Raw genomic sequence first — 21,302 nt, forward strand, 5'->3', positions numbered from 1 at the left:
ATGACCAGGAGATCACAGCCTGAGTAGATATCAAGAATCAGATGCCCAACTGACTGAGCCACCCAGGCGACCCTGTGCAATTCTTTATTTTTTTTATTTATTTATTTTTTAATTTTTTTTTTTAACATTTATTTATTTTTGAGACAGAGAGACAGAGCATGAACGGGGGAGGGTCAGAGAGAGAGGGAGACACAGAATCTGAAACAGGCTCCAGGCTCCGAGCTGTCAGCACAGAGCCCGACGCGGGGCTCGAACTCACGGACCGCGAGATCATGACCTGAGCCGAAGTCAGCCGCTTAACCGACTGAGCCACCCAGGCGCCCCCCTGTGCAATTCTTTAAAAGAACTACTTGCCTGAGGTGTTTTGAAACATTGAATTATAAATTAACTGCAAGCATGTACCATAGTTTTTGACAAAAGTAACAAGTTGTTATGTATGGCTTTGTGTCTTAAATGAAAAATAAATACATATCAGCTCTGATCTTACTTTTTTTTTCCAATAAAGCATAGGATATTAAAATTCCTGTCACCTGGAGTAGGATAAAAATAGCTCATGAGGCACCTGGGTGGCTCAGTCAGTTAAACATCTGACTCTTGATTTTGGCTTAGGTCATGATCTCCCAGTTTGTGAGTTCCGGTCCACTGTTCTACAGACAGTGTGGAGCCTGCTTGGAATGCTCTCTCTTTCCCTCCCTCTGTCCCTCTCCTGCTTTTGCGCTCTCTCTCAACAAACAAACAAACAAACACACCCACAAAAAAACTTAAAAAAATAGCTTATGTTCTGAGTTCAGAGTTGGAATCTTCCTGCTTTCTTTCTATGAGGCCATTTCAAAGAGCCATTTTTTTCTACTTAAATATTTAAGTGTTTTGTATTATCCAGGAGAAAACCTTTGTCAATTATTCTCTAAAGAATTTTGAGTATGTCCATAATCTCCTCACTATACTAAGCAATCAAACTTTTTCTTTGTTCAGTGTTGTAACTTGTTAGTAGGGATTTAGGCTCCTTAAGCACAAAGAGAGATTTCTTCATGACCAAATGATACTGCACAACATTAGAGAAGTCGTAAAAATTCAAATCTTTAATACAAAGAATCCAAATCATAGAGAGAGCAGATGCATAGATGGCGGCCGACTTCATAATACCCACAACAACGTTTATCTCTTCTTTCATCTGAGCTCTAGCATGTTCAGTTTGAATTCCCCATTTAGCTCTTCAGATAAATAGATCAAGGGAGACTTTCTAATGACCGTGTTACATGCTCTGCTGTGTTCTAAATGTCTTCAATCCTTCTGAGACTCCCTGGATATTCAAAAATGAATTGGCTCGTTGGCAGATGGTTTGAGCATCACATTCTTAGAAAACTACCTAAAGCCACTGAATGGAAATTAACCAAATACAGAAACTTGCCAATTTTTAAGAATCCTTTTCCTTAATCAGAAGCTGTAATCATTATTATGCATTCCTTCTGGAACTTTCCTTAGGGAAAATTATGGACAAGGCGTATTCATTTTCGTATACTCTTTTTTCACAACTACCTGACCTGACACCTTGGCAAGCTGAGGTGGGGTGTTGGCAGGAAAGTCCTTCCATTCCTTCATTATCAAGGTATTTAACATAACTCCGTATGTAGTTCTCTTGCCTCTTCGGGCAATCTCAATATCTCATTCTTAGGCTAAGACAGTGCTTTGTGTTCACCAAGTTCCATTTCATTTTTCTCTTCCCAGGAACCCAGGAAGAATGCATTTTCCAGCCTTCTCTATGACTGGATCAGCACTCACAGCTAGTTTTGGCCAGTGGATTGTAAGTGAGAGTAATAAGTGTCATATTTAGAAGTTCAGAACAGCAGGAAGCCACACATTTCAGACGGCAGAACTACAGAAATGTAAGCCCGTATCTGGACATATAGCATAAAGAAGAAATGACTCTTGTGATATAAAGCTACTGAAATGTTGGAGTTCTTTGTTAGCACAATGTAGCTTATCTGAATCTGATTAATACATGTGATGATTACAGCAATCCTACCAGATTCCAGATGTCAGTGTTTGATGTTTCGTATATTAGAAATACACTGCACTAACTGCTCCTCTATTTAATTGTCTTCTTGTGCCAAGGCAACTCCAAGGGCTAAACATGCCCTATATTTTCATCTATTGCCTGCAAACACCTTGTTTAAAGGATGATTTGTAGTCTTCCTTGGCTGGAGAAAATCAGAGCCTACAAGGGTAAAAGAGGAGTTAAAGAGAGATACAAATTAATGGTTCTTAGACTTTTTGTGCATTAGAATCACCTGGAAAGTTTATTTCAAGTGCAAATCTGCCCCACTCTAGAGATCCTAATTTAGTTAATCTTGGATGGGTCAAGAAATATGCATTTTCATGCATGAACCCCAAATGGTTCCAATATGGATGCATCAAGGAACACACTTTAAGAAGTACTGGACCAGACTCTCATAAAGCTTTTCTCCTCTTATGACCTGAATAATAAAATAAAAACTATGGAAAGGGTTTGAAAGAACTCTCATAGGTAGTAGTTGATAGTTGACCCATGGAATACCTGAATTATCAAGGGCACAATATTAAAACATAGACCTCTAGACAATGCCCAGGACCCAATAAATCAACTCATCTAAGGGAGGGGCCCATCCTGGGATCTTCATCTTAAGATGCCCCCAAATGATCTTTATACACACAAAAGTTTGAAATCATTGCCATAGGGACTGATTATCATTCTGCATTCTTATATCTTTATACCCAGGTCAATTTATTATTGATGTCTTTTTCATGCACTTTAGTTTACCAGTCACTTCAAATTTTCAAACTAGAAGTGTACGCATTATCACTAGGATTCTTATTAGTTATAAGAAATGATAATTGGAACTCACAGTGTAAATCACAGCTGCTAAAAGATTAAATTTGTTTTTCAAGGTATAAGGTGGATACATTTTATTTTCCATTAAGACAAATACAAATAATTTATTTTGAGAGAAAAATTATAACCTGATCATAGAGTCTAGAAGACACAAAAAAATGATTCTATTTTTTAAATTCTTAAACAAATGTTAAAGTAGAAAAAAATGAAATTCTATAAAATCATAATATGACAAGGCCAGATGACACATCAGACACTTGATATGACATTTAATTAGCTTTTTGTGGCTTTACATTAACTGACTTGTTGATTTGAATGTATAATGGTCCATATTAAATAGTTACAATTAAAAATACTTCCACATGAATCTTATAGGAAAAGTTCCAGAATTGGCACTAGATCAGGTGTCAGAAGCCTAGATTAGAGGCCTAACCATATTGCTAATTGGCTGAGTGTCATTAGGAAAGTCACTTGTCCTAAATAATGTGTGCCTGCTCTGTACTGCTTTTGTGCATTTTGGGAGAGAAAAAAAAAAAAAAAAAGAAGGAAGAAAGATAAGGAAAGAAAAGTGATGCATGTGAAATCAATTTGTAAACCATAACCCATTATGCAAATGTAAGTTTCTGCAACCATGAGCGTGATTCCATTATGGGTATAGTACTGGCCAACACTTATCAAGCACTTATAATATGCCAGGCACTGTGCTATGCACTTACATGCATTATATCATTTAATGTCCACAAAACCCAGTAAGGTTAATAATATGATCTCCATTTTACTAAGTAGGAGATTGAGGCCCATAGAGCCCATGGTCAAACAGATAATTAGGAGAGAAGCAATACACACATTCATCTCTACTTGACTTAAAACTCCTGCTCCTAAATAGGCAATATTGCTATGTAAATGACATACATTTAACTTGCAATCATATCATGTCAATTATGAATATGCATGACCCACAAGGAAATTTTCTTATCATTTGCCTCATTGAAGTATTTGACACCGAATATTATACTCAAGTATGGCATGTTGGGTCAGAGGCTAATAACATAACCTCTTAGCCTTTCTTCATACGGTAAAAGTATGGTCCATTATCTTTCTGACCCTTGTATAGCTAATGCCAAAAGCTATGACTTTATACTGCTTGCATTGTCTTTATATTGTTAATGGAAATTGATACTCACCAGAGCTAACTTTGCTTTTGAGAACACAATTATGTAGCTACTCATTCATAAGAAATCATGTTTAATTTCCATGTCTTTGCCATTCATCCTTTATTTTTTTTTCACTAAAAAAATAATTCATAAATAACAAAAGTAATTTCTCAAATTTTGTGAAGATATTGTGTATTTGGGACATTGAGCTAATAAGGAATAGATTATGGGTAAAAGCATTCTCTCCCTTTTTAGGATTTGGAGCAACTTACATTACCCCCACCACCACCTTTTAACACATTGGAAGATAAACTGCTGTCTTCCAAGTGAAGATCCTTGAACATCCATCAAGGATGGATTAATCTCCTTTAAGAAGAAATGAATATAGAATATGGACTGTGCTCAATCATTTTCTGTTGGATATTCAGGTAGGTAGGATAGCCTGTCATTTCTTAATTCCAAGTTCCACGATGAGTCACATTTCCTCTGGGGAATCCTTATTCCCATATCTTTTCTTTCAACAGGAAAAAGGATCTAATAGTTTGTTAGAACAGAGAAGGGATTTTCTGCTTTTCTCTCCAAGTGCAGTAGTGGAATAAACATCTGGCTTCTTTTCCATCCCTCATTATTAGTGACTGAGAAAGGCTGACACTCATTGGGTCATAGCTCACAAGCAGCCATCATTAATGTATCGAAGGTGACTGCTCATGTCTGGTGTGGTCGTTTGCTCTTTTCACTCAGCTCCTGTTCAGGGTAGCAGATTGTGTTTCTGGTTGTCTTACAGTTAAAGTCACCAGACAGGGAGCCTCTATTCTCCCACCAGAGTGGATGGAAGGAACTATTTTCCAGCTTTTTCTCCTCTGATGGAGTGTTAAGTCAGATCACTATTTTGAATCCTTATTTTGAGGATTCAGGTGTTTTTGATTTGGGGACAGAAAAGAGTCTCCCATTATGTCCTTAGGGCCAGCCTGTGTTCTCCAGTCTTACTATTGCCAGGGACACTCGAATCCCCATTCAGATATATACTCTTTGGATGAATACTTTAGTTCTGAAATTACAAACTAGTGGCCCTTAGGCTGAATACATGTTCATGCATTTTGATTGGTTCTTCTTTTTTCTTTCTTTCTTTCTTTCTTTCTTTCTTTCTTTCTTTCTTTCTTTCTTTCTTTCTTTCTTATTTAAGCCATCCCATAATTGGGAGACTACTTACAAATATTAATTTTTAGATTCTTTTGAAAAATTCAACAGTCTGCCAACAATGGGGCTGAGTGACAAATATTGTGATGGAGCTGAGTAGACATTGCTCCTTTTTTAAGAAATACTCTTCAGGGGCGCCTGGGTGGCGCAGTCGGTTAAGCGTCCGACTTCAGCCAGGTCACGATCTCGCGGTCCGGGAGTTCGAGCCCCGCGTCAGGCTCTGGGCTGATGGCTCAGAGCCTGGAGCCTGTTTCCGATTCTGTGTCTCCCTCTCTCTCTGCCCCTCCCCCGTTCATGCTCTGTCTCTCTCTGTCCCAAAAATAAATAAACGTTGAAAAAAAAAATTTAAAGAAATACTCTTCAGTTACCCACCGGCCCAATCATCTCTATTATCTCCCTCACTGGGAGATCAAATGTCATGTGCCTTTTATGATTGTGTCAAAATGTTTCAACTAAAGGAATATGTATCTATACCTATGTCCCTATAAACATGAGTCTTAGATGGACAGCATATGTATTATGTTTATATCTGGTCCTTTTTTTCCTTTTTTCTTACTTTCTGATTCCTGTAGGCACTTGAATTGACTATCTCTTCTCAGAAACTTGAATGAGAAGGGATTCATATACCAAATGCTACAATAAATCCCTAACAATCTGAATCTTTCAGCTGTCAGTTCTAAAAATAATGAGATTTTGTGTAAACTTCCATTTCATTTGGAACATTTTCTCACTTGCTTTCTGTCCTTTCCCAGATTTCCTCTCATACACATGAGAAAGCAGCTAAAGAGGCACCTCAGACTTTCCTAGTACCTAAACCAAGCCTAGGTTTCCTAAAGTGGAATACTCTTCTGGTATGAATTCAAAAGCCATAAAAAGAAGAGGGGAGAGAGACAGGTAAAAACTTGTTAGTACATATTAAATCACATAAAAATAGAACTTTATTGACGCTAACAACTTTAGGCAGTTTAGAGAGCACTAGTTTACAATGACAGAACACCATGTATCCCTGTGTGAGCGTGTTTGGTTCTTCCAGGGAAAATGTGCTATAGGTTTTCTGTAGAGCTGAGTCTTACAGCTTCCACCTGAACCAACTCATGTCCACAATGCTCCCTTGGGATATACATACCCTGTAAGTGTCGTTGCCCAAGTACACCTGACTGACTCATAACGTGAGGTGGATCGACAAACTCAGAGGAAACACACTTAAATTCTTTGCTCAGTTTGAAACTATTGGGCAAGATAGAGGATCAGACTCTAGGTAAGTTTCACATACTGACCTTCTAGGGCCCAAGAAGAGTGTGCTCTTCTGAGGCCATTAGAGAGGCAATAATTCTGGATTCAGGTCCTCAGGTCTTTTGTCTCCTAGAAATAAATAGTTTTTAAAAATCAATAAAGGGGACACAGTCTGGTAGTCCACTAGATGATAAAAATGTCAGTTATTCCCATAGGTTCATGACACAAAGAGGGCTGGTATGGATAGCAGCCACCACCCACCATACGGTAATTATAGGATATAAAAGTCATTGTTATTGGATAAATCCGTGAAATGGTGAAGAGCAAGGGCTGAGATCTGGGGAGCAGGGGGTTCCAATCTGGTGCCATTTTGTATCCATTGAGTTTCTGATTCTTGGGGAACAGGCTTACACAGGTGTGTCTCCCACTGGGGCTGGGTATGAATCTCTGCCCGGCTCTTGCTCCTGAGGTGACTCTCTCCTTCACAGTAGGTGACACAGCAGCGACAGGCCGCAGAGGGCTTCCCTCTGTGCTTGGACATTGTATCTGGGGCTGAAGAGGTGCCTGCAGCCCTCCCTGAGCCCTGGAGTTCTGGGGGCTCTTTCAAACGACTTCTCCTCCTTTGAACATGGTCCAGACTGATGTCAGACTGAGAAGAACAGCTTTCGTTCCAGCCAGAGCTGGCACTCAGACTTCTCAGGGGAAGAGCCAACCGCAAGGCCTTCCAGAATTTAGAGCCAGAGTGTTTGGACTTTTCTCCCTTCCAGCTCACAAAAGACACGGATTCCTTCAGCTGCAGGATGCTTGGGTGTGGATGCTCAAGGGGGCGGTACTCAACCACAATGAGCTTGGTGGAAATGGAGTTCTGGCACATGATACCCAGTTTAAACTCCAGCATGCTGATACTTTTTTCTGTCACATAGTCTGGGCTCAAGACAACAATCATCCTTCGGCTTCTCTGAATGAAGTCAAAAACTGCTTCCACTGTATCTATAGGAAAATGGAAAGATAGGACAATGCCTAGTGAAAACTTATATAAACTGGAGTTCATCATTGTCCATCCTACAAAGGAGAGGCAATAAATAAACACTCAGGAACATAGGTTCTCAGTGTTAAATAATCTGCCCAGCAAATGAATCTTCTACATTACTGATATCAATGATTGCTAAGTTCCTGCTACCTTCAGGGATGAGAAAATTTACCACCTCTAATAGCAGCTAATTTCAGCTATTTGTAAATTATTTTTTTAAAAAATATTCTTCCCTGCCACTTTTATCTGGTAGTCTTAGATCTAATACCTTCAAATCTCTAAAAATCTCATTGCTAGGGGTGCCCGGGTAGCTCAGTTGGTTAAACGTCCAACTTCGCTCAGGTCATGATCTCACAGCTCGTCAGTTCGAGCCCCGAATCAGGCTCTGTGCTAACAGCTCAGAGCCTGTAGCCTGCTTCAGATTTTTGTGTCTCCGTCTCTCTCTGCCCCTCTCCAACTCCCTCTCTCAAAAATAAATAAATATTAAAAAAATAAAAATAAAAAAAATAAAAATCTCATTGTATTTTTTTCTCATCTAATTTAGATCAGCTTCGGAAGTTTTATCTTATCCCCCATAAGACATGCTTTCAAGTCTCTTTCCCCACTTTTATCCTGTTCCTCTGAATAATATTCAGTTCATATATGTGTTTCCTGAGAATAGTACCTGGAATAGGACTGAACATAAGGTGTCAGACTTAGTCTTATCAGCAAAGAGCAATAGGGAATTGCCATCTCCTAAAATCCACACAGTTATATCTCTTGGTTCTTAAAATTTTGGACACAGCATCAGACAGTTCATAGTATTGACCTGGTTATCAAACAAAATTCCCTTCCTTTTTGCATGTATATGTATGAAGAATTGGACTAAAAATCAATTAAAGGAGCAACAACATATACAATGGGTGGGAATCAATCAAAGACTTCTGATAATGGATTAACTTCTAATAGTTACTGTGGTGGGTTTGGACAGATTCCAATGGAAAATTCCCGAAATAAATGTAGTGCTTGACTCATTATGAGATCATTATGAGATTTAAGGGCTTAAACAATGTGATTTCCTAAGGAAAGGATTTCCAAATGTGTAAATCACAGCCACTGATGATTCTGAAAACAAGTGCTATATAGACAGACCATGAGCTTGGGGACCTCCCCTTGTGGGGCCAGAGATGAAAGAGGGATGGAGAGACTTTCTAGCCTGTGATGACTAGCTGAAAGTTTGCTGTAAATTTGATCATTACAGTTTGACATGGAATGAAGGAGCTGTGCTCCTTACCAGCTTAGTTCTTTCCAATGAGTAAATTTAACATGAACCTGAAGGGTAATTGAAAGAGACATGTGTTCAATTTTCAAGACCTTTTAACTAGTTTTATCAAGAGTGCAAAGTAGTTTTAGAGAATTTTTATTTTGATCTTAAAAGATAAGTCTAAATTTTCACTTATCTTCAAAGCCTGTGTGTGTGTGTGTGTGTGTGTGTGTGTGTGTCTTTTGGAAACTCCTTTATCCCAGCCCTACTCAGAATCTGTGTAGCTGCCTTTCATAAACCTGAGAATGTAAAAGTATAAAATCTGCTTCTCTTATCTCATGAGAAATACGATATAACCTTAAGACAACGTGGATAGATAATCAGCCAAAAAGAACTTTGTGCACTCAAATTGTGTGTGCGCGCATGTGTACATTGTGTGTTTCACTTCAAAATAGTCATATTAGGAAAATGTTCTGTCCAATGGGGATACCACTGTTGAAAATAAAATGCTGTCCTAGATCCTGTAAGGAAAGATTCTAGCTTTTTATCTTTTTTTTTTTAATTATTGGTACCTCATCCTGAAAATGCAAAATTTGCATTTGACACAGGGCAATGCTAATGAAACAAATACGGTGGAATGTCTGGTGGAATTCTAGACATTGAAGAATGGATGTAAGATGCTTATCAGATGGGGGTTGGGCTATTCCTAGGGGCCTTCAGGCAGTACTTTGAAGAAAGTTGCCTCCTTTATGACTTATTTTAATGTCTTCCATATTGTAAAAACTGCAGTTGAGGATGTGAATTGTTACTTTTTAATGCTGAATATTACATGGAGAGGGAGTCACAAGTTGTTTATTCTGTTTGGCTCAAACAGTGGGGTATGGCTATAGGCTGATGAGACCAGATTTCTTGTGTAGTGCTAAATTAATTTTGAAGTCACATTTTCTGATTTAGAATTCATCAATACTGTAGAATATCCGGCCTTTAAAAGTCACAATCTCCCTTCAATTCACCTAGAAGAAAACCAGGACTATAATTTTGTTCTTTGCCTAGATTATTGGTGTATGCAAGGGCAGCAAACTTCTCTGTCTCTTTCTTAAAATATGAAGTGTAGTAAAAAAAAAAAAAATGGAGTGGGGGCGCCTGGGTGACTCAGTCAGTTAAGAGTCTGACTTCGGCTTATGTCATGATCTTGCGGTCTGTGAGTTTGAGCCCTGCGACGGCTCTGTGTTGACAGCTCAGAGCCTAGAGCCTGTTTCGGATTCTGTCTCCCTCTCTCTCTTTGCCCCGCCCCTGCTTATGCGCGCGTGCGCTCTCTCTCTCTGTCTCTATCTCTGTCTCTCTCTCTCAAAAATAAACATTGAAAAAAATTGCAATAAAAAAAGTGGGGTGAGGTGAGCCACCTAATTGGGAAGATGAATCTGAATCCAAAAATACTTGTTTCTCCATTTATCTGTTTTTATCTTAATATATTTAAATCTGAGTTCATCCATCTATAAATGCATATGATAAGAGCAAGCTTACAGGGTTAAAAATACATGTGTAAATATCTACATGTGGTAGACATTTGAATTAATCACTTTGGTTAAATTATTATTCACTGTCTAGTGAATGTGATATTAAACTAATGTATGGACTAATGTTAATTGATTTTGAATCAATTCTTTTTTAAAAAAAAATTTTTACATTTATTTATTTTGCTAACGAGAAAGAGAGAGAGAGCGCGCGCACAAGTGGGGGAGGGGCAGAGATAGAAGGAGACACAGAATCCAAAGCAGGCTCCAAGCTGTCAGCACAGACCCCGATGCGGGGCTTGAGCTCACAAACCGCAAGATCATGACCTGAGCCGAAGTTGGACGATTAACCGACTGAGCCACCCAGGAGCCCCTAATTTGAATCAATTCTTCATGGTAACTTTAATATGTGGATTTATAAATGAATAATAAAATTTAAAACTTCTATTTACTTTAAAATAAACAGTGAATAAAAAAAAACTATTGAAATAATCTAGCCTATTGCTCGCTCGCTCTCTCTCTCTCTACCGCTCTGCTATTCTTCCTCCGTCTCCACACACACACACACACACACACAAACCTGGTATATTAGAAGAATTCATTTTACTTAAGTTTTATTTACATGTAAAAACAATGTTGATATAAAGTTCTCATTTTTTCTCAGATTTCTCTCAGAGAAATTTAACTAATGTAACTTCTAAAATTTCTTTTTATGTGTATCATGAATTCTTCTTATTCTCATTTCTTATGACCAAACATGAAAATAAAGACATAAAACACATGCACAAAATAAAATTCAAAGCTGAAAATAAATGGTTTATTTTTAAAAGAAACAAATTTACAAATCAAATGGAAAATGGAAAATACAAAAGTTTATGAATAAAATAAAAAAGATAAGATAATCTTAAAATATTAAAACCTATGGAAAGAAGTGGATAATTAGCAAGTGGAATGATGCTTTTGTTTCCCAATACAATGGAGTGTTTTTTTTTTATTAGAATCCTAGGGAATCATCTAAGTTACAATACAGAAGATAATTAAATAAATTTTATATGATTGTGTAATTAGACATTTTATATGTCATGGTTCTTTGTTAACTTGGGTGCAGAAGATCTTTGTATCATATATCTAAAACCATTAAGGTTTTTTGAAACAGTGAAGCAAAAATTGTATTTCCTCATCTCCCCCAAAAATTTTGTATGGGGTATCTTCAGGGATATAAACAAAACAAAAACTATAAAACACAATTTTATGAGAATGAGACATATCATTTAGATTTGAGATGCTTTCGATTTTTGCATTTGATAAAGTTTAATATCAAAGACCACTATATAAATATGAAAAAGAATATCCAGAAGTTTCTAGGGGTACCCAAAAGCACTTGGGATAAATATTGAATCCGAAAGTGCAGAAAGAATGCAGCGTTGGCAAGAGAATGGCCACCTGTGAGGGGACTGTCCTCCATTACCTAAATCTCATGCAATTGACACTCAAAGCTTGTCTACTGTCAGCTCTCTCCTGGTCTTGGGGGTGAAGGTTAACAGGAGGAGTAATTGTGGTTTGTAATAAAGAAAAGCATTAATAGGCAAAAAAGATCCAAGGATGGCTCTATACCATAGTTTTATAGTCAAGAATTCATGAAGTTTTTGTTTTCTTCAATTAAAAATAATACCTTCACTATAGAGAAATGATTTATTATGTACTTTAGTGCTGCAGAAGGGCACTTAAACATAGGATATAGTTTTAGAATTGGTTATCAACATTCATAACACTGGGATAAGGGTTCCCTTAAATTATGGATTGTGGTGTTTCATAGGATACTCATGCTTTTCTATAGGTATTTTATTTTCCTTTTCTCTATTACCCAACAGGCCAAGTAGAGATTTATCTCCCCAATAGCTGAATGCTGAGATTACCACAGCCTAGTCTCTAAGTGTGTGTATGTACTTATGACAAAGTAGATGATCAGTTAATTCCAGAAGTCTGGTCACTGCCTAGCAGTGACCATAGAAGCTCTGTGCCTAACAGATTCCACTGCACCCATACCAAATGTAGCAGCAGTAAGTTATTTATACTAATTTAGGGAAGGCAAGAACTAACAACAACTACTACTCTGTGAGCTATGAATTTACAAATGATGTACAGAAAACCATGACACAAAAGCACTACAGTAAAAACATAATTTAAAAACTGGACAAGAGTTCCAGTGGTTTGTAATATTGTGTCAATAGCTATTTAAAGTCACATGCTTGTGTACACATGTGTGTGCATATATACACATATATATACATATGTATACACACACATATACATACATATATACACATATATAATCCATGTGTATATATATATATACACAATGTAGATATACATACATTTATAACTCATGTGTTTGTGCATATATGTGTGTGTGTGTGTGTATGTGTGTGTGTGTATTCACCACTCTGTAAACTCTGGACTTAGTTTTCACTTTTCCAAGTCCTAATAACAGTACAATTTTATTTAAAACAAAAAAAAAAAAGTTTCATGGAAGACACTGACTTGTTTAGCATGAATGTATTAACTGTACTAGTGAATAAAATATCGAAAATACTGGGTGGTCCAGTTAATTCTCTTAGAATATTAATGTTAAAAGCAACTCTCAAGGTCACTGAGTCTAACTTCCACATTTTACAATGGGAGACAGAAGCGAGTGAGGAGAAATCACTTTCTTAATATTCACATTAGCAAGGCTGAGATTAAAAGACAAATTGCTGAACACCCTGTTCTGTGCTTTTCTCACAAGCCAGCAAATGCCCTAAAAGCATTTTGCTGTTATTTCACTCTCTATTAGCACCATTAGGAGAAGCTTCCTGTCAGACTAAGCCAAGGGTGGGGCCACCTGCAAACTCTAAATGGTTGATAGGAGGTACCATAGGCAGGGGAGATGGAGTGACAAATATGGGTCGACCTACAGATATCCAGGAGTTTACTGAAATAAAAAAAACAAACAAAAAAAAACGTATGGTATGTTTTTCAAGTTGACAAATAGGACATCAATGACCTGAGAAGGCGAACACAAGGGATGTAGTAGAAACCACAGGCGAGCCCTTTAAAACCATCATAAGGAACACTTTCAGTTATGCTGCTGCTCTGTATAGTCCTAAAGGGGTGCCTGTCTGGCCTTGAGGGCAAGCTGGACAACACAATGAGCCGAAGAGCTCCTTGTCCTCAGCTAAAACAAATGTGGGCCTTCATTCTCTTTTTAACTGATGAGTAAAAATGAAAAGTACTTGGAAACTCACAATGACCTTGTTAACAGCTGAGTTATCTTTAAGGGGTCTTGAAATCCACAGCCAAAGGCTGCTCCACAACGTTAAGGTGATAAAACATGAGTGAGAAAGGGAATGGAGACGTGGAACAGGGACGGAGGAGGCAGAGAGGGGAAATTCGCATCAACTAAGTCTTTGCCTGCAAAGAACATAGTGCCATCAGACACTGGGGACGGACTGGAGGCACTACCATTCTATACCTTAGTATTGCCTGAGGAAGCACCACGACCAGTCATAGTCACCCTGAATTTATCCCTCCGGGGAGGCTTGGACAGAATTGTTTTCTGTCTGTGAAACAATACGTTGGGAACAAAGAAAGGGGACTCTCTTCCTTCCTGGAGTGCCCTTGGTTCTTTTTACCCATTTCGTTATTGTCCCTTTCATACATTTTTCAAGGATGCATAGGAGAGACCCTGCTCGCCACTTCTAGACCACCTGGAGCTTTTCTTCACTGGCATGGCCACCTGCAGCTGCTTCCAGAACCTGCCCTGTGGATACTTGGATTTCTCCCCTTTCCATTTAATGACCGTGAGCACCGTCTTAGCCCTCTTCAGCTCTTTCACCTTCGTCTCCTTCACCGCTTTGTACTGTACTAAAATGACGTTGATGTTGCCCCGAGAGGCCATGTTTTCTAGGCCAGCCTTGAGCTCCAGGAGGGCTTGGGTTCCCTGGAGCACGTAGTTGGGGCTTAGGACAACCAGGAGGCGTCTGCTTTTCTGAATGAAGCTCAAGGTCTCATCTGTGACAACTGAGAAAGAAAACACCATGGGGATTAGTGTTGGCCAAGAATTCCCCAAAAGCCTGGGGCTTGGGGAGCAAGTGTAGGGATCTTGGGGTAACAGCCTGGGAGTTGAGGTGAAACTTTTACCAAGAACATTTGCAACAACTTAATCCTTAGATCCACTCACTCTGTCCAATAAATGCCACACTCCTCCAAGGTACTGAAAACGATATGCACATATTCCGCCCCAAAAAAAAGAATTCTTAACAGGCATGAAGCCAAGTATACTTCTGTGACCTTGGTCTTCAAAAGCTTTATGAGAAATAGATGAATTGTACAGAAATCGATTTCTTCAAACCATGTGGCATGCTGCAGCCCAGTCAAATCAGCTCCTGAGCCCTTTCTCCCCAACGATACCCCATGTGGCTTCTCTCTAATGCCAGTGGGTGTTTGAAAAGATAATCATCATAGACAAAGTCATGGCAATTCATTTCTCACCAACACAGGAAAGCAAGAGTAGGAACGTTCATTTTCTGAAAGTCCCTCTTTGTTGCCAGACTCCTGCCTGACTCAGACTGGTCTATGTCCTTAGAATAGGAACTTTAAAAAGTCTAGCTAACTGAATGGCATTTTGGCTGGCATCACATTCTCAGCTCAGCCTTCTATTCTGCTCACTGCTCTGGAGTCTAAATTAGTCCCTGGATCTTTCTCCTTAAACTCCTATCATTACTATGAAACCGTGTGTTTCAGCAGCTGCTAGCTAATGTGTCTGCCTTCACTAGCAGGCAAATACTTTCTTCAGGTCAGAAAAGAAGAAGAGGAAACAGGGAAAATGGAAATACAATGTAATTCTATATTTTATCAAGGGCTCTGATTAGTTCCTGTCACTAAATTCTTGGGAATAATCCATCTCCTCAAGGCTGCTTATCTAGGATTGTATAATCCTTTACCTGGAGTTTAAATAGGAGCCAAGTCCAGGGAATACACGAGTGTTGTGGGAAGCTATTTCATGGCTTACGATACTCCCCTAAGTCGTCATTTTGCCCCTTCACCTTCAACAGGTACAGAGGCCAAGGGGAAAGACCTGCAATTAAAATTCCATGTGCAGTCTGGAGGAGAATTGAGGAATAAGTAATTATGTACTTGAGGCAGTATTGCTGGAGGCAGGCCATGTATACGCATGGAAAGAGACCCAGAGGCAAAGAGGAAGAAGAGTGGAAGAGAGGATGTGGCTCACAAGGACCCACCATCAAAGCAAGATGCAAGAGTAACTATGTGGAATTTGAATCCTTCAAAGGATTGTCAACCCCTACTGGCGGGCCATTGTTATACTGTATACCTTTATATAACTTTTCACCAAGTGATCAATATTTGTTGAATGGCAGAATGAATGAATAAATGGATGAATAAGTGATTTAGGACTTTAAGTCTTAAAATGAGTGGAATTTGTCCTTTAGCTGTTCAGTCAAGTCATCATTTCCTGGCAAAATGATCCTGAGAGACACATCAGCTGCAGAACACAAGCATGATGGACTTCTAGGTGATGACAGGAGATAAAGTAAGTGGTCCGGCTAATGCAAGATGAGCGTAAACATTTAAGTCTACTTTATATCTCCATTATCCATATAATAGTTTCAAAAACATCTCAAATGGCTAACATAAACAGGATTTTAGGGGAGGAAAATCAGTTTGTTGTACTGAAGATCAGACACATTACATGCATTGCAACAGTACAAAGTTTAACGGAGGGTTTAGGAATGCTATTATGTATTTATTAAAACAGACTCAAATGGACTGTCACTTTGTATGTTACTGGGTGGATCTGAAAATTAGGGATGTACTTTTCCTTGAAAGCATTCAGCAATTCAAGTTTCTTTTTTTTTTTTAAACTACTAGAATATACTGGCCTTTGTAAAATTTTAAACTACATCTCAAATGTATAAGCTGATAGGGAGAAACAGACCTAAGAAAAAGGGGAATATGAATAGCATTGGCTTGCTAGAAAGCAAAAGTGAAGAAAAAGAAATTAGCAAATACCACAGAGAAAATATTCTGATTATTACGAGTGAGTACTATAAAGAGAGATTTCGTGCACTCATTTCACAAATTCATTGTTAGTAAAATCAAGTACACCTCAGCCTTTGTAAAAATGTTGTTTAAACTCAGTGTTTGTAAAAAAAAAAAAAAAAACATTCTAGGGAAACTAATGCAGATTTGCTTTAACCTTCTACATATCTAAACGTGTATAAGCAGAGCATTTAAAACTGAGGTATTTAATAGAGTTCTAATCCACTGTGCCTCCACACTTTTCTGACACTGAGTTCTTAAAACTTACAAGAGGAACTATTTTACAACCATAAACGGCACTTGAATAATCTACAACTCACAATGTAATTTTATTCCTAAAGAAGTCTCTATTACATCAAACGATTGGGTGTTAAATATCCGAAGATGCCAACATAGAGCTCTGCCATGACTCTCACACTTGACCCCAAACTAAGGGTTCCCTTTGCCATTCAGAGGGTGGCATCACTTGTACTCATGTGAGATACCTACTTCCCCCAGGCAGACTGTCACGGTCAAAGATGCACAGCTTGTATCCAAATTCATTCTCCAAAACTCCACGGAGGGTCAGTAACACAAACTCTTCTTCCTCAGCATTCCTTGCGTAAGATACATAAATATCATACTCTTTCCCATCTGGCAAAAGGAAGAGAGATCGAATATAAATTAGAAGAGTTTCTCAGTAGTATTGCATTTTTTTTCTTAAATCAAACTTTTGCATACTAGACATTTTTCCTTTTTTTTTTTTTATTGTATGAATTATCTGACAGATTTCATGTGATTTCCCACCTGTGACAGGTCTCCAGGCAAAATGACTATTTTAAGGTGTAATTACAAATTTTGTCTGATGTGTATACTACTCTCATATCACTAAGTTTAGTTTTTATAGTGGAGAATAAATGAGATTTGGCTCATTTGACAATGAATTAACACAATCAGGAGGCAAATAGTCAATCATAGACACTGGCAATGAATACCATACAGAAAATTTACAGTTCCTGCCCTAGTTTGTCACTCACTGATATATTAGAATTATAAATTGAGCAAAACTTTCAGAAAGTGTCTAAATTATTTATACATGAAAATAACCACAATTAAAAATATACTTCGATTTGGTGCACCTGGGTGGCTCAGTTGGTTAAACATCCGACTCTTGATCTCGGCTCAGGTCATGATCTCATAGTTTGTGAGTTCAAGCCCCTCTGTCAGCACAGAGCCCGCTTGGAATTCTCTCTCAACCTCTCTCTCTCTCTCATTGCCCTCTCCTCCCCACCTCAAAAATAAATAAACATTTGAAATATATATATATATATATATATATATATACACTTAGATTCAATAAACCCATCTTTCCCAAAGTTGCCTGATTATAAACATCACCTCTCAGTAAAAATACAGGTTCTGTGTCTCTTCCACAAACCTACTGAATGAAAATATTTATGGGATGAGTCTAAGAATCAGTATGTTTCATTGTTCCATGCCTGTCACCAGGCAAATGTGCACTAGTGCAGTGCTTCTAAGACTAATGTGCACCTGAATCATCCGGGAATATTGTTAAAATGTAGATCCTGACTCAGAATAGGGGTTAGTTTAATAGCCTCCTTTTATCAAGCTCCCATGTGATGCTGATGTTGCTGGTGCATGGACCACTTTTAAGTACAAAGAGTGGACCTACACTGTCCAGTTACAGGAGACACAGCTACACATAGCTATTGGACGCTTGAAATGCAACTGGTCTGAACTGGGATATGCTGTAAATTTAAAACACAACACATGCCAAATTTTGACATTTTGACCACAAAAAAATAAGATTAAAATATCACCATCAGCTTTTAAATATTAATTATATGCTAAAATAATAGTATTTTGAGTATATTGGGTTAAATAAGGTATATTATTAAAATAATTTTCACTTTCTTTTTACTTTTCCTACTGTGACCGCTAGAAAATATTAAATTACATATGTGGCTTGCATTATATTTCTATTTGGACAGGCCAACCTAGACTAAACACATATTGAGCCAAGGAAGCAAAATAATATACATTAGAAAGATTTTCAATAGTAAGGGCCGAAACAAAAGATACTTAGATTAAATCTCCCAGTTATTCTAGCTTTTATCAAGTCAACATGCTTTCTGAAAAGGACAGTTGAAGGTATTTACATCAAACATTCATTACTCACCTAAAATGGTTTCATCTGTTCCAAAATGAGCCCGGTAAAATAAGACCATCTCCAGCCAGTAAACGTGGTAAACAACAATGAGGATCACTACCAGCAGCACTGTGGCTCCAAAACCACATGCTAATTCCACTGTGTATCTTGGAGCTATCAATGGAGGGAACAACAGAGAAACAATTGACTTTTACGTGGTGATCACGCTGGCCTGTCATCCTGCAAATAGTTGGGTAAGCTAAGCAGCTGAGCCATGCTCCTGACTTGTATGTGTGAACAAGCAGAGATAACGTGATGGGATTAAGCACTAGGTTTTAATGCCAGACTGTGTCATAGTTCTCTTTTTGTTTCCAGCACCTGACACAGGCGTTCTTAACCATTAGGTGACTTGAGGGGACTTTGATGTTACATAAATTAATACACATTAATGGCATATAAAGGGTATATTGTATTCATTTTAGCATTGGGCAGGATTTAGAAGGTCATGTCATTCAGTGCACAATCTGATAAGTGAATCTCCTTAAAAATATTTTTGAAAAGTGTGATTCCATCTTCCATTTGTCCATTTTGGGGATGGACTCCTTATTACTACCTAGACAAGACCATGAAACTGATAGAATTTTAATTGCTGGAGGAGCAGTTGGATTGAGTGAAAATCTTAATGTGTTTCCATTAGTCTTAATTCCATTTTCTTTTCAGTGCCATTTGGAAGAAATTTAATTACCTTTCCTATAAATTCAGAAAAAAGCCTCAAAAATCTTATTTTCACTGGGCAGAAACAGAGGAATCTACCAAATGCTAAGTATGCTTGGCTTTGAAAGTATCTCTCAGGTTTATAGTTCTAGGATACACATTCTGAAGATTAACTTGTCCAGGCATGGACAGATTCCTACCTAATCTGTTTACTTTTATATGATAGGCGTTTTAGCAGTTTCTTTGGAATTATCAGAAATAGAATAAGATGATTCCTGACTTCCTAGAAACTAGATACGTATTAATTCAGCCCTGTAAACAAGGTCTATTATGACGAAACCACCAGCCACTCGTCTCATTTACCATGGCCTTTTCTTCAAAAACATCAGGAAGATTTAGCTCTATGTCTTTGCTCATGCTGGGACTTCTGACGAGAATAATCCTTTCTCTGTCTTTAGTTTTCAAGCCCATGCTCCAATGTCATTATTTCGTATAGGCTTTCCTAGAATAAAACTCGTCTTGCACCTGACATCTGCCTGGCAGCAATTTCAACTCTTCTCAATGTTTATAATTGTATTAGAGCATTTGTGTTATATTTTAATTTGTCTACAAGCTTGCTTCTCTACTCTCTCTTGCTTCCCACTAAACTATACTTTTGTTGTCTTCTAGGTAAAGACTATGTCTTCTTCATCCATCCTATCCCTAGAACACAGAGGATCTCAATGAACGTTTCCTGATATAACACCATACACTTCTGGGATATTTAAAAGAAATCTAGTCCTCCAATATCAGCTAACTTCATTAGCTTGTGATAATGAAGCCTAAGTGTTTGAAGAGGGAATAGAATAGTTGGATCTGAAACACAAGTGGCTTAAATTGTGTATTAGTTGACTTGACAATTACTTATTACCATCTATTATTTGCCAGATGCTGCTGGGGACACGATGGTGGATAAGACCAAAAGGATTTCTGCCTTCTTAGAGTTAACATTCTAATGCAAGGAAATAAATAATAAGACAACTAATGTTAGGTAGTGATCAGTGCTATAAAGGAAATAAACCAGGGTAATGTGACAGAGGTGACTGAGAGGCTGGGCTGGGCAGGAGAGGTGTATCAGGTCAGGTAGTGAGAAAAGGCTTCTTTGATCGCCTGAACATTGTGTTAAGTGCTTGCCAAGGTGAGGCACAGAGGAATTTTGTTCAAAGCTGGGACTGTTATCCAGGCTCCCCGATTCCAAAGTCCAGAGATCTTTGGAGATCTCTGCCATGAAGTTTAATTATTGGTCATATACTAGTGGAAAAATCCCTTTTAAAACAGGTATCTATCCTACTGGGGAAATGGTAAGCAGCCTGGAGCTGAGCCTGAAGTTCTCTAATTAAAGGGCAGATCTTAGAGTTTTAAGTTCATTATCCTAAACTCGGGATGCTTATCCTATCTCAGAGATAGTATGGAACTCCGCAGTGCAGAATTATTACCAGTTATTCTTGTTCTCATTCCATGAATAATGATGTTTAAAATAAGAAAACTCCATCATCAAATGTCAAAAGCTATGTCGGTGCAGTTGTTGAGAATTTGCTAAGATCAATTTGGGTAGCTGGCATGAAAATTGCTGTGTCCTTGGTATTTCTGAGCACACGTTATGTTAACAGCACACTGGGGTAGTTCCCATTGTCATCTTCATTATTTGCTCAGTTATTCTTGCTCCTCTGGCTGGACATTTTGTAATTGTGAAAAAAAAGAGGTCAGTGAATGCACTTACCTGAAATGGATTAAGAAATATATATATATATATATATATATATATATATATATATATATATCAATAGATATCTTGCCTAATGATCAAGAGGTCAATTACCTTCATGAATTTCCCTCTGCCACATTTATTTTACTACTGCTTCTTTTTCTTTTTTTTTGTGGGGATTTTTAATTTGGTTTTGGGTCATTGAATTACATGTGTCATATTTATAGATTGCATTTTGTGGGGCCATATTGATGATATCAAGAAGTTCCTAATGCTATTTAACTAATTGAACTCTTAAGATAAATAATCCACAGGGCTGAATTTCTAAATAGCTTAAACCACATGCAGGAAATGTT

General features: G+C 37.9%; 1 protein-coding gene across 5 annotated transcripts in view; it reads right to left on the reverse strand.

Moving 5' to 3' along the window:
* Positions 1-1,060: 1,060 nt before the first annotated feature.
* Positions 1,061-21,302, reverse strand: part of LOC123611088 (interleukin 1 receptor accessory protein) — a 138,472-nt gene continuing 118,230 nt past the window's right edge. The window contains exons 9-13 of one of the 5 annotated variants that reach the window (XR_006718426.1): positions 18,519-18,662; positions 16,829-16,972; positions 6,865-7,443; positions 6,498-6,582; positions 1,061-2,215 (exon numbers count right to left, since the gene is read on the reverse strand). Coding sequence is in view for 3 of the 5 variants with exons in the window: in XM_045502591.1 (XP_045358547.1) it covers positions 6,725-7,443; positions 16,829-16,972; positions 18,519-18,662 (1,007 nt within the window). In the remaining 2 variants the exon portion in view is untranslated. Of the gene's footprint in view, positions 2,216-6,140; positions 7,444-11,333; positions 14,300-16,828; positions 16,973-18,518; positions 18,663-21,302 lie in introns of those variants that run through there. The other 4 variants (XR_006718425.1, XM_045502592.1, XM_045502591.1 and 1 more) reach the window with 4 other exon arrangements.

This window comes from Leopardus geoffroyi, chromosome C2, assembly GCF_018350155.1.
Source record: "Leopardus geoffroyi isolate Oge1 chromosome C2, O.geoffroyi_Oge1_pat1.0, whole genome shotgun sequence".
Classification (NCBI taxonomy): Eukaryota; Metazoa; Chordata; class Mammalia; order Carnivora; family Felidae; genus Leopardus; species Leopardus geoffroyi.